Source organism: Physeter macrocephalus, chromosome 2 (genome assembly GCF_002837175.3).
Source record: "Physeter macrocephalus isolate SW-GA chromosome 2, ASM283717v5, whole genome shotgun sequence".
Taxonomy (NCBI): Eukaryota; Metazoa; Chordata; class Mammalia; order Artiodactyla; family Physeteridae; genus Physeter; species Physeter macrocephalus.
In genome coordinates, this window is record NC_041215.1 from 118662950 (window position 1) to 118674999 (window position 12050).

Below are 12050 nucleotides of genomic sequence, written 5' to 3' on the forward strand. Positions count from 1 at the left end.
AGAAAACCATAATTCAAAAAGACACATGCACCCCAATGTTCACTGCAGCCCTATTTACAATAGCCAGGTCATGGAAGCAACCTAAATGCCCATCGACAGACGAATGGATAAAGAAGATGTGGTACATATATACAATGGAATATTACTCAGCCATAAAAAGGAACAAAATTGGGTCATTTGTAGAGATGTGGATGGATCTAGAGATGTCACACAGAGTGAAGTAAGTCAGAAAGAGAAAAACAAATATCATTTATTAATGCATATATGTGGAATCTAGAAAAATGGTACAGATGAACCAGTTTGCAGGGCAGAAATAGAGACACAGATGTAGAGGACAAACGTATGGACACCGGCGGGGAAAGCGGAGGGGTGGTGGTGAAATGAATTGGGAGATTGGGATTGACATGTATACACATTAGTGTATAAAATAGATAACTAATAAGAACCTGCTGTATATAAAATAATAAAATTCATAAATAAATAAGTAAATAAATTTTACTATAATTTTCACCTAAATAGCAACTTAAATGTTTTCCTAAGAGTGATTAACATAGAGCAGTGGCTGCTGTTTCATCAGATAAGCTATATTAAGTCCCTTCAAGACTGGGAGCTCTGGAAAGCCAATTACATCACTTCATGGCTATTGGTCTTGGAGGTTCATAATCTGCAGTGGACACAGTGATCAACGCAGATATGGAGAAGGACATGTTCACTTGTGCACCGGGTGGCCTGCTGGGAGGTGGCCCAATGGGGACAGAACCTATGCAAAAAGAAATGCTAGCAATCCTACATAAACTTTGCCCATGTGATTTCTGCAGTCTTGGGAGCTCATTAATGGAAACAATACAGTCACTTCATTAGGGGAAAGTCGTTAGGAATGAGTTAAGGGCCGAGAAGGAGAAAGGTTTTGGATCGCAGTCCGATTCTGAGTTTCAGAAAGGAGCATTTCTTCCTGGCCGACCCCACTGCCTCTCCACAGCCTCTGCTCGACGCACTTACATTACACAGCTTGAGAAACGTTCAGAAGCCCTCTCCTGTGAGTCTGTGGACACCTGCGGAGATGCTGCCTCCTGCCTGCTGCTTCCTCCACCGTGAGAGTCTCTGGGGAGTGTGGGTACAGCTTTTCCATGGGCTCCACTGGCGGCGTGTGGTCAAGTTCTTTAATTGCTTAGGATCTCATTTCCTACTCCTATTAATAGTCCCTCCTTACTCCAGGGATATGGCTAGGATACAAGGGGTACACTTCAAAGGAAAAATGAATGTATAGGTGATTTTGAGACATACAGTGTCACTTAGAAGAATCACTTCTAAGTTAAATTAACAGATAACCTGCCACACAGAGTGGCCTCCCATGTTTTCTGGAAACGTCAGTTGGATTGAAGAACATCTGGGGGCATCTGGTACAACTCCTCTCCCCGCCATCAATGTTCCCCTTAAAGGCTCACTGCAGCTGCTCTGCCTCTGCTCACCAGGTCAGCAAGTGAAGTCTTGCTCCCTGAATGACCCTGGTTAATTTCTGCCTCTAGGGCCGGCGTCAGGAAGACTCCAAAAGGCAGCCTGTTAGCCTTGATCCGCTTGTGCTTGAAATTAATCATGTCTTTTCCGTCTTGGCTTCCCACGAGGCTTTTTCTAGGTCAGAGGGAGAGCTGAGAAACAGATCTGGAGGTGCCCTCCCCTCCCTCCCGGCTCTTGGGTTTTGCCTTATCTGTGCATTCTTGTCTATTGGAAACCGATGTTTTCTGAAGCTCTTTTTAAGTGAAATTTAAACTGCAAAGGGGGATGAAAAGAAGTCTATCCTTATTTTTTTACCCTATCATCTGACTTCTTACCCAAGTTCAGGATTACAATGTAAAAAAAGGCTTAGAAGCTTAAAGAGGATTCACTGGCTCAGTCTCTCATACCTATGTTTTATTTTGGTGCTGCGTCTTCCCGGGGGCGGGTCTCAGCGAAAGAAATGGATTCCTCATCATAGTAGAAAGCATTGAGAAGCCTGTGAGTCATGGTCTTTGGGGTATTATGACAGCTAACAATTATCTGATTTCGTAACGACCTCTGCCCACATCCCCCCGCCAACCCATTCGATACATTGAGTACCAAGCACTCTTCCCCTTCCTTTTAACTCCTCTTTTGGGGATGAAATAGTACAAAAGAGTTCATGAAACAAATTTACAGCTTAACAAAATGTTATAAAATAATTATAATATTATTAAATATTATTAAAATATTATTTAATATATAAAATAAAAACCTGTGTAACCATGACCCCAAAGTTATGAATATAATATCTTCTAGAAGGTTTATTGTTTTGCTTTTAATGTTTAGATGTACAATCCAACTGGAGTTTATTTTTGCGCATGGAGTGAGATAAGGTCAAGGTTAATATTTTTCCATATGAACATGCAGTTATCTCAGCACCATTTATTGAAAAGCCTGTCCCTTCAGCCACTGCTCTATTCACTACTATAAATTTTATAGAAAAATGAACTAATCTAGAAATGCCTAAATAAAAAAATGAAAGTCCTACATCCTCAACCCTCCTACTCCTAGCCCTATTTCCCAGAGGTAATAACTAATATAAACAATTTGGGATGAAGCCATTGGTAACTTATTCCCTATGTATACAAATCTGTGTAAATATACATAGAATTTGCTTTTATAAAAGTTGTATCAAATGCTTCATACTGACAATGGCTCATTTTACATAATACATTTGGCCATTGTTTCATATTGCTCTCCCTTATCCCTTTTAAGAGTTGCCGAGTAACTCCCATCCTGATGGATTTAACTGCCTGTGTCAATTCTCTATGAAATGTCCATTCAAAAAACAACCAGCCACTAGAATGAATTTAAAGTAAATTTGTAGAGAGAAGAGAGGAAGGAAGGAATCCATGCGCTGAATCCAATTCAGACAGCTGATTCTTTCCAGGTGTCCAGGCCTTGGCCTTGGCAGCCTCTCCCTCCTCTTGCTGAGTCGGCTCTTCCCAGAGGAGCCTGGCTTACAGTACTCTTTGACAGTTCTATGCAGACTTTGCTCTTGTCTATGGCTATCAGAGAAGGGCGAGCAAGAGCTTTTCAGGCACAAAGTGAAGAAACAACATGGGCCCCGGGACCCCGGGATAAGCCCTTTCTGTCTCCGGCATGAGATGAATGTAGGATGATGCTTGCACCTCAGATTTCTTTCAAGAATAAAATGTTCCATATACCCCCAAGAGAACTGGTCAATGCAGCACAGCGGCTACAAGAACTCTTCTCCGGAGGCAACTTTTAACTTATTTATTTTTCTAAAGGCAAAAAGTGAATTTTGAGGGCTCCTGTGGAGGAGGGGTGACTCAGCAGAGCTTTTGACTGAGACTTTTATGGGCACACATCACAGTTAACAACTTCTACACCTGATGATCCTCTAATGGAGATGGAGATTTATTAGCCCACAGATAAGACAAACTGAGACTCCACACACAATTCTCTGAAGTCACTTAGGGCTGATTTCATGAGAGTGCTATTTGTACATCCTCAAGCATGCTATTTAAAGAGAAGTGTTGAGTTTTGAAAAAACTGCTCTGAACATGAACAGTTTCCTCTTTTATTTATTTATTTATGGCTGCCTTGGGTCTTCGTTGCCGCGCGCGGGCTTTCTCCAGTTTCGGCAAGCGGGGGCTACTCTTCATTCATTGTGGTGTGCGGGCTTCTCACTGCAGTGGCTTCTCTCGTCGCGGAGCACGGGCTCTAGGCGTGCGGGCTTCCGTAGTTGTGGCACACGTGCTCTAGAGCTCAGGCTCAGTAGTTGTGGCACACGGTTTAGTTGCTCCACGGCGTGTGGGATCTTCCCGGACCAGGAATCGAACCTGTGTCCCCTGCATTGGCAGGCAGATTCTTAACCACTGCGCCACCAGGGGAGTCCCGACGACTTCCTCTTATAATGGAGTGTCTCATTTTCAGGCACTCTACTGCATTTCTACTCATGCATCCTCTCTTCTCTTGCTCTCTCTCTGTGTCCCTTTGAAGGCCAGAGACATAGGAGGCTATACAGGAGATGGGGTGGGCGATGGTAAATGTGCTAAAAGATGATCTGAACAAGACTCTAGAGCCAGCCCAGGAGAGCTCACCTCAGCTCAGGCTGCCCCAGTGCCAGGCTGGCCGTGCTTACCCACCCACCCTGGATGAGTGAGCACCACTCCTGCCTGGCCTAGAGGCACAGACTGGAACAGGAGGACCACGAGAGTGCTTGGGTTTTTTTTTTTTTTTTTTTTGGCTGAGCCACACGGCTTGCAGGATCTTAGTTGCCTGACCAGGGATTGAAGCCAGGCCACCACAGTGGAAGTGCCGAGTCCTAACCTCTGGACCACCAGGGAACTTCCAAGTGCTTGTTTCTCAACACTCCTTCACCAGTCCTGTTTGTTTGCACTAATACGTTCTAATTTACAGTTTTCTGGAGACAGGGCATAGTTTGGGTGGAAAGGTTTCCAGAAATCGTCTCCCAAAGGCAGTGTGTTTCTCTTCTGGAGAAGACTTGCTCCCTTGGCCCCTTGCCATCCTCCACCCTAAAGGGACAGAGAATGTGTGGGTGGAGCCTCTGGTGAGACTGAGGGACACTGAGCACACCCTACTCCCTCGGCAGTAGCCATGTAGTCAGTGGCAGTAGCCATGACTATAATAGTCTCATTGTGCTCAAGCTAAAGAAATTAAGGAGACAAGAGATGTGCATATTTTTAAGAAGAAGTAGAAAGCAGATATGTTGAAGTTCCCTGAGTGTGGCAGAACAGAAAATAGGATTGAAAAGGCATCAAGAGTCATTGAAATCATGTATCATCATCACCATCTCAACAATAATAGCCATCATTTAGAAATGCCCACTAGGTACCTCACAGAAATTATTTAATCTTCCCAAGAACCTTAGAAGTTATGGTATACTCATTTTGCAGCTGAGAAAACAGCTTGAATCTTGTGATACAGTAGAAAGAGCACTAGTCTGGAAGTCATTTATTGGCTGTATGACCTTGGGCAATTCATTTGACCCCTCTGGGCTTCAGTTTCCAGTTGGAGCTATGTTATCTCTAAAGCCTTTCTTTAGTTCTAACATAAGTGGATTGACCTTGTAAGGCAGAGAAGCCCAGATAAATAAAACCCTTAAAACCCATCATCACCATTATGCCATCCAAGGTAACACTTCCCCACTCAATACATATCCATTACCACTGATGTGCCAGGCTCTGTGCTCAGTCCTGGGATGCAGAGGTGGACAACTGAGGCCCTGTCTTCCTGGAGTTGACTTGTGGTGACCTTGGCTTGTTGTTTTTCAAATAGACTTTATTTTTAGAAAAGTGTTAGATTTATAAAGAAATTGAAGAGATAGTACAGACAGTTCCCATATACTTTCTCACCCAGTTCCCCCTGTTATTAACATCTTACATTAGTATGATACATTCATTATAATCAATGAACCAATATTGATACATTATTATTAACTTAAATCTATAGTTTATTCAGAGTGCCTTAGTTTTTACCTAACATCTTTTTCTGTTCCAGGATCTCATTTTTACATTTAGTCATCATGTCTCCTTAAGCTCCCCTTGGCTGTGACAGTTTCTCAGACTCTCTTGCTTTTTATGATCTTAACAGTTTGGGGGCGTGCCGGTCAAGTATTTTGTAGGACACCCCACTATTGGAATTTGTCTGATTTTTTTTTCGTGACTAGACTGGGGTTATGGGTTTGGGGGAGGAGGATCACAAAAATAAAGTGCCATTGTCATCACATCTATCAGAGGGACATACTCTCTCCATGATTTACCACTGTTTTTTGTTCAGTGCACTAAATATTATGACTTGGAGTGGTACAAGCCAACAATTAACATAACTTACTTTGGGGTCAGATAGATGTGGATTTGAGTTCTAGTTCCACCACACTGCTGTGTGTCCTTGGACAAAGTACTTAACTTCTCTGAGTGGTAGTCTCTCCATCTGAAATAATAACAGTAATAGTTACACCTGTATAGTGTTTACTATGTTCCAGGCACTGTGGCAAATGCTTGTCATGTGTTTAACTCATTGGCTCTTTACAACAACATCATGAGGTAGGTATTATAATTATTCAGATTTTACAGTTGAGGAAACCGACACAGAGAAAAGTAAAATAACTTATCAGAGGTCTCACAAGGGGTAAATAGCAGAGCCCTGCTTTGAAACCAGACCTATGTTCCTAACCATTACATAAGACCTCCTCTCTTCATCCTAATGATGAAGATAATGATTCTTCCTATCTCAAAGGATCATAGTGAAAAGTAAATGTGAACATCCATGTAAAATACTCAGAACAGTGCCCACCATATGGTACCTTCCAGAACATGCCAGCGGGCGTTATTGTTATCACTGCTGCAGCTTTGAGCCCCAGTGAGACAGGCTAGGACCTGGGGCCCTTTGCTGCAGTGCTTGCATCTGGGCAACAAAATACAAAGAAACTATATGGAACTAAAAATAACTGCATGCATGCGCAGCTGGGGCAAATTCTGCACAAAAGATACAAAGAGACCAAAAACCCAACTGCTACTTTTCAAGAGCCAGGAGCAAAAGCAGGGTACTGCACATGCGCCTGCACACAACACCTTCCAAGCCACCCCTCCGCCTGGCCCCTGGACACACCCCTACCCGCACCCCATAAAAGAACCAGCTGGCTCCCCCTCAGGAAGCAAGCAAGCAAGAGAACCTGTTGTTTGATCTCGCTCCCCCCTGCTGCAGCAGGGGCCCCAATAAAGCCTTGCCTGAATTTCTTGTCTGGCCTCTGATCAATTTCTATTAAGGAGGCTGCGAACTCTGGTCGGTAACAACTCTACCCATCCTGTACTCAAATCTTGAAGGGTTGAGGAGGAGTAAGAACTAACAACAGATTTCCTTGCTTGCTCGGGAACTGCAGGGGTGGGGAGAGCAGGTTCCTTATTTGGGGCGAGGGTGGGGGTGTGTCCAGTGGTCGGGCCGGAGGCGCGGCTTAGGTGTTTTGCCCACCCCTCTGGTGGTGTTGAGTGCAGGGGGCATGCTCAGTACCCTGCCTTTGCTCCCTTCACCCAGTTTTTGCTCCTGGCTCTTCAGAAATGGCAGTTGGGCTTTATTGGTCTTTTGTATCTTTTGTCCAGAATTTGCCCCACCTGGTCATGCACGCAGTTATTTTTAGTCCCATACAGTTTCTTTGTATTTTGTTGCTGGAGGAGAGGTGTGTCCACGTGCAAGCACAGCAGCAGCAAAGGGTCCCAGGTCGCAGCCTGTCTCATTCCCCTGGAGAGATTCTACACCCTTATTATTAAGGGGTAAGGGGCCAAAGGTCTCTTCTTCTTTTTTTTTTTTTTTTTTTGCGGTACGCGGGCCTCTCACTGTTGTGGCCTCTCCTGTTGCAGAGCACAGGCTCTGGATGCGCAGGCTCAGCGGCCATGGCTCACGGGCCCAGACGCTCTGCGACATGTGGGATCTTCCCGGACCAGGGCACGAACCCGTGTCCCCTGCATCGGCAGGCGGACTCTCAACCACTGCGCCACCAGGGAAGCCCAGGTCTCTTCTTCTGAAACTTCTTCCTGCTGGACAGGGGCCGCAGACCGTAGACTACCCTAGAGGTGTAGAAGTCCCTCGCTGACTGTTCCAAGGACCTGTAGGGACCTGGGCCACTCTCTGCTGGAATGGGTTGAATTCCTTGAGCCATCATGAGTCTTACTTCAAACTGTTGGAGCCTAGAAGACACAAACTTAACCAAAAGGTTAAACAAACACGGGCCAAAAAGAGAACAACAACAGCCTTAAAGGGCCTAGAAAGGGAAGGAACCAGGTTAACTTTGGGAGGGCTTCTTTAACTGTTGACCAGACAGGGAGGCCATGTCACCCCTACCAAGAAGCCATTCTTTTTGGGTGTATATTTTTGTTAATCTCAGGGTTAAAGTTTAACATGTTTCTCTATTATTAGAGTGAAAGGTCGGACCTGTTGGTCCCAGGTCTCCTTGGACCAAAAAGTCTTAGTCAGAGGTTTACAACAGTAGAGAAAACAACGGAGTACTAGACGAAATATAGCATAAATCAGTATGACTGAAAAGAAAAGGGTTATAAGAAAATGAAAACCTCCTGCCAGAAAGTTTTTTATACCTTGTGGGATCCAAGAGAACAAACTAGAGAAACAGTTTTTAATTTCCCTGCCCATATTTAATAGCGAGGATTGGTGGTTAATTGTCTGCTGAAGCCGGGTGGCTTGTAGAATTTTAAGATACTTGTGAGGAGCCATGAACACATGCACAATCATTTGTGAACTGAAGCCATTTTTTAACCTGAATTCTGACTGGAAACAAGGTCACGTAATCCCACAATGCCTTTCAGCCCTCATGGTCTTTCTTAGCTCCTAAATCATGGATCCTCCCTTACACGTTTATTTCAAAATTCTCTGAGCTTCCTCTCCTCGGGCGTAACCATCTTCTGAGAAAAGGCAGCAGAACTTTCAAGAGCGTGTTCTACATGTTCCCAGCCTCTTTATTTGAACATACCCTTCACTTCCTGGCCTTAACCAGAAACCTAGCTCTTCTCTGCTGACCCTTATGAAGGAGCTGGACGGAAAGACAATAGATGTGGTTCAGGAGTGAGATGCTGGGGCTAAAGGTTTCAGGCAGGGACCTGACAGCTGATGGGGCCGTGGAGTGGATTCTGAAATGAAGTGGGAGGTAGGCCATCAGAACTGAGATGGAGGGAGAAGCTGAAAGAATTACATGGTGACTGTTCACTCCTCCCCAGCCTTCGGATCTGACTCTCCTCAGGGAACCCAAGGCTCTTCCGTTTTAGGATCCGGTGGAACCATCTTCCTTCCTTCAGAGCTCTGATCGGTTTTATAACTTGTTAATGTGGTCATATGGCGTCCTCTGGCTGGACTGTAACTTATGAGTGGAGCCTTGGTCTTTAGTCACCTCTGTGCTTGCCTCCTGCACAGGGCCTGCCGCTTTTAGAAGGCATACTGTAGAAAGCAATGAGATTTGGAATCGTAAGATCTAAGCCCTTCTCTAAGCCAAACGCCAGTGAGCAAGTCACTTAAATTCTGAATCTTGTCCATAAAAATGATGGAAATCGTACCTGCTTTGCAGGATTTCGTGAGATATGTGTCAGATAATGTCGACGTGTGAAAGTGCATCTGCTACACAGTTTGTTGCTACAACTTGTGAAACAGAGTAAACCTGTCTCAGAAGCGTCCAGCCACACCCTCCGGGAGGCACCAGGAACGAGAAAAACCTCCGCACCATAGAGTTCAGTTCCTAGCTGGGCCTCCCAGCCCTCCACTTCCGCTTGACCGCCTAAAACCGCGCCTGCGCACTTGGCCATTTCCTCTCTGGGCTTGGACCTAAGTTGCGGCGTCATGGTGAGTGTTGGTCTCGGGTGAGGCCTAGGTGTGTATCCGCTTGCATCTGCCTTTTTGTTTGTTTCTTCGCCCTAACCTGCCTCTCTGCTCGACCGCTCTGTGCCTTGTCCCCGGCCTCCGTGCCCTCGCCGCTCCTTTCGGACGCAGCTTGGAGCGGACGGGCGGGGCAGCTTGGCGCGGGCTGGCGCGTCCGGCCTGGTTAACCGGGTGCCCTCCGAGCACCGGGCCCACGGTCGGTCCTGGTTTTACCGGGATGGGGTGGAATGGGGGGAGCTGCGTGACAGGCGGGGTCTGGGTGGGTGGAAGAATGGCGTATGGAGGCCCCGGGACTTGGTGGAGGGGCGAAGTCCCCGTTTCTGGGTCCTAATATCGCTGGTTTCTCTCTTACCTCATTCTTAACAGGCGAAACGCACCAAGAAGGTCGGAATCGTGGGCAAATACGGGACCCGTTATGGTGCCTCCCTGAGGAAAATGGTGAAGAAAATTGAAATCAGCCAGCACGCCAAGTACACTTGCTCCTTCTGTGGCAAGGTAAGATGGGCCCTGGGGCAGGGCGGGAGAGGGAGGGAAGGTTTCCTTATGAAGTGAGCCCTCTCTTGAAGGAAGTTTATAAATGCTTTGCTGGTTCTAAGTTGTTGAGCGGTTAGAGTTGCGCATACCATCGGTGACCAGTTATGAGGTAAGAGTATTGTTTATAATTTCAGGTTTTGTCAAACGCTTTTCATTGAAAGAAAACTGTTTGGGAGCTAAAGGGGGAAAAATTATTTGGCAACCCCAGCCGAAGCCAAACCTGCTTTATGAGACATGTTCTGTAAGTTCTGTCTACTGATGTTGCTAGAGATTTTTGTTAAATATTTGTATGTTTATAAAGTGTGCAAAAGTACTGTTGTGGCAATGCTTGTTTTGGGGGGAGGGAAGGGTCTTTCACATCCCTGGCAGTGTCCATGGTGAATGCAAATTTCGCACCAGCGAACTTGAAATTGGAAGAAACATGAATAGCCACATAAGATACATCAGCTTTAGTTTTTTAGTGTAATTTAGATTCCTGGATGTTTATTATATAATAGGCTTTTCTTTGGTCATAGGAAAAATTGATTGTCTTTTACAGACCAAGATGAAGAGACGAGCTGTGGGCATTTGGCACTGTGGTTCCTGCATGAAAACGGTAGCTGGTGGTGCGTGGACCTACAAGTGAGTCCATTTCTTTATGGTATTTGGAAGTGTTTGGAGCATGTCGAAATTACAGGTTTGTTGCTGGATGGGCTAGTTTGTTTAACAGGTCTGTTAGTTGGGCTGACTGCTGAACACTTGCGTGGCAGGCTGTTTTTATAAAAATTAAGAGGTAAGGTAGCTTATTACTGTATGTGTATTGAGGCCATCTGGGCCACCACCCCTTTGCCACTCTAAACAGTATTGGTTGGACTTCTTCAGCTTTGTGACTGACAAGGGCCAGGTGATACTTATTGCTGTGATAAACCTCTGTGCTGGTTATTGATTGCATGGACTCTTGAGTTTATCCGTTTCTGGAAACTCGGGCCACTCTTGAAGGCCGCTAACCTTGGAATTCATTGCTGACCCTGAAGGTTGACATGTTTTTCCTCTAGCTGGTGTGTGGACTTGTGCTGTCCAATACACTAGTTACTTATGTATAGTAAAGTGACTTGGCTAGTGTAGTTGAAGTTGTTGATTTTTGTTAAATTTAAATTTAAAATGGAAGCAGTGTAAAACATTGGAAAATGTTGAAATGATAATGTGGATATACATATAAGCACCTGTGGGAGTGTCTGTGAGGATGAAAGGGGAAGTGGGGAGTTGGTTGCTCTCTTGGCTGTGATGGTTAAATTAGCATTCATCTACCACGTGGAGGGGGGGGTGTATGTTTTTCAGGTGCAGTTCCTGAGTGTTGTGGCAAAACATGCTGTCATTTCCACAGTGTGCTGTAGTCTGCTTTACTACCTTGGTCATTGTTTTCTTGATATCTCACCATACCATCTTATAATTTATTAGTTTCTTCTGACATTCTGTCCGTTCTCTTTTAATGAGTATAGTCAACCTCTTGTAGTCATTCCTACATGTTAATTTCATGCTCTACTGTCTGAGAAATCAGGTGCATGAGATTGCCTAATTCTTCTGAAGTTCTGAAGACCTGACTGTTAATAGATGCCATCATCATCATTAAGATTGTAATGTAAAAATGAGGCACATTTCTCATTTGCCATTCTACATGTTAACTAGTTTTGGAACCAAATTTGTTTTTCTTTCCAGCACCACTTCTGCCGTCACAGTAAAGTCTGCCATCAGAAGACTGAAGGAATTGAAGGACCAGTAGAAGCGCCACCATTTGATACGTTGCTAGCCTATAATAAAAGGGTTAATTTATGTAACAAAATTACTTTGGTTTGTTGTTAATTCTATTAGTTAGATGTTCTTATTTGCATTGCATTAACTTGCTTTCTAAGAAAGGACTTGGATATTAAAATTCTTTTAATTTTTGTTGGAAAAACATGCTGAGATGGGTTGTCATAATCCAGTTTTTTTTCAATAGTCAAATGATACATGACAAAAATATGAGCCTAAGTCTGTTCTTGCCAGTTAGATTTCTTTGAGATACATTGGTTCAAAAAATGCAAACTTTTAAAATCACAGTTAACATATATATTTTAATATTTTGAAGGTAGGATGACATA

The 12050-nt window shown here is 44.5% G+C and overlaps 1 protein-coding gene across 1 annotated transcript; it reads left to right on the forward strand.

Annotated features, from left to right (window-relative positions):
- The first annotated feature begins 9276 nt into the window (after positions 1-9276).
- RPL37A (ribosomal protein L37a) lies at positions 9277-12050 on the forward strand. The gene is made up of 4 exons (XM_024124772.3): positions 9277-9363; positions 9766-9894; positions 10472-10554; positions 11629-12050. Exons 1-4 carry the CDS (start codon positions 9361-9363, stop codon positions 11690-11692), a joined length of 279 nt encoding a protein of 92 aa, XP_023980540.1. The 5' UTR covers positions 9277-9360; the 3' UTR covers positions 11693-12050.

Coding starts and splice junctions, on each gene's coding strand:
- RPL37A (XM_024124772.3), top strand. Junction 9,895..10,471: donor CTTGCTCCTTCTGTGGCAAG/GTAAGATGGGCC, acceptor TGTCTTTTACAG/ACCAAGATGAAGAGACGAGC. Junction 10,555..11,628: donor GGTGGTGCGTGGACCTACAA/GTGAGTCCATTT, acceptor TTTTCTTTCCAG/CACCACTTCTGCCGTCACAG.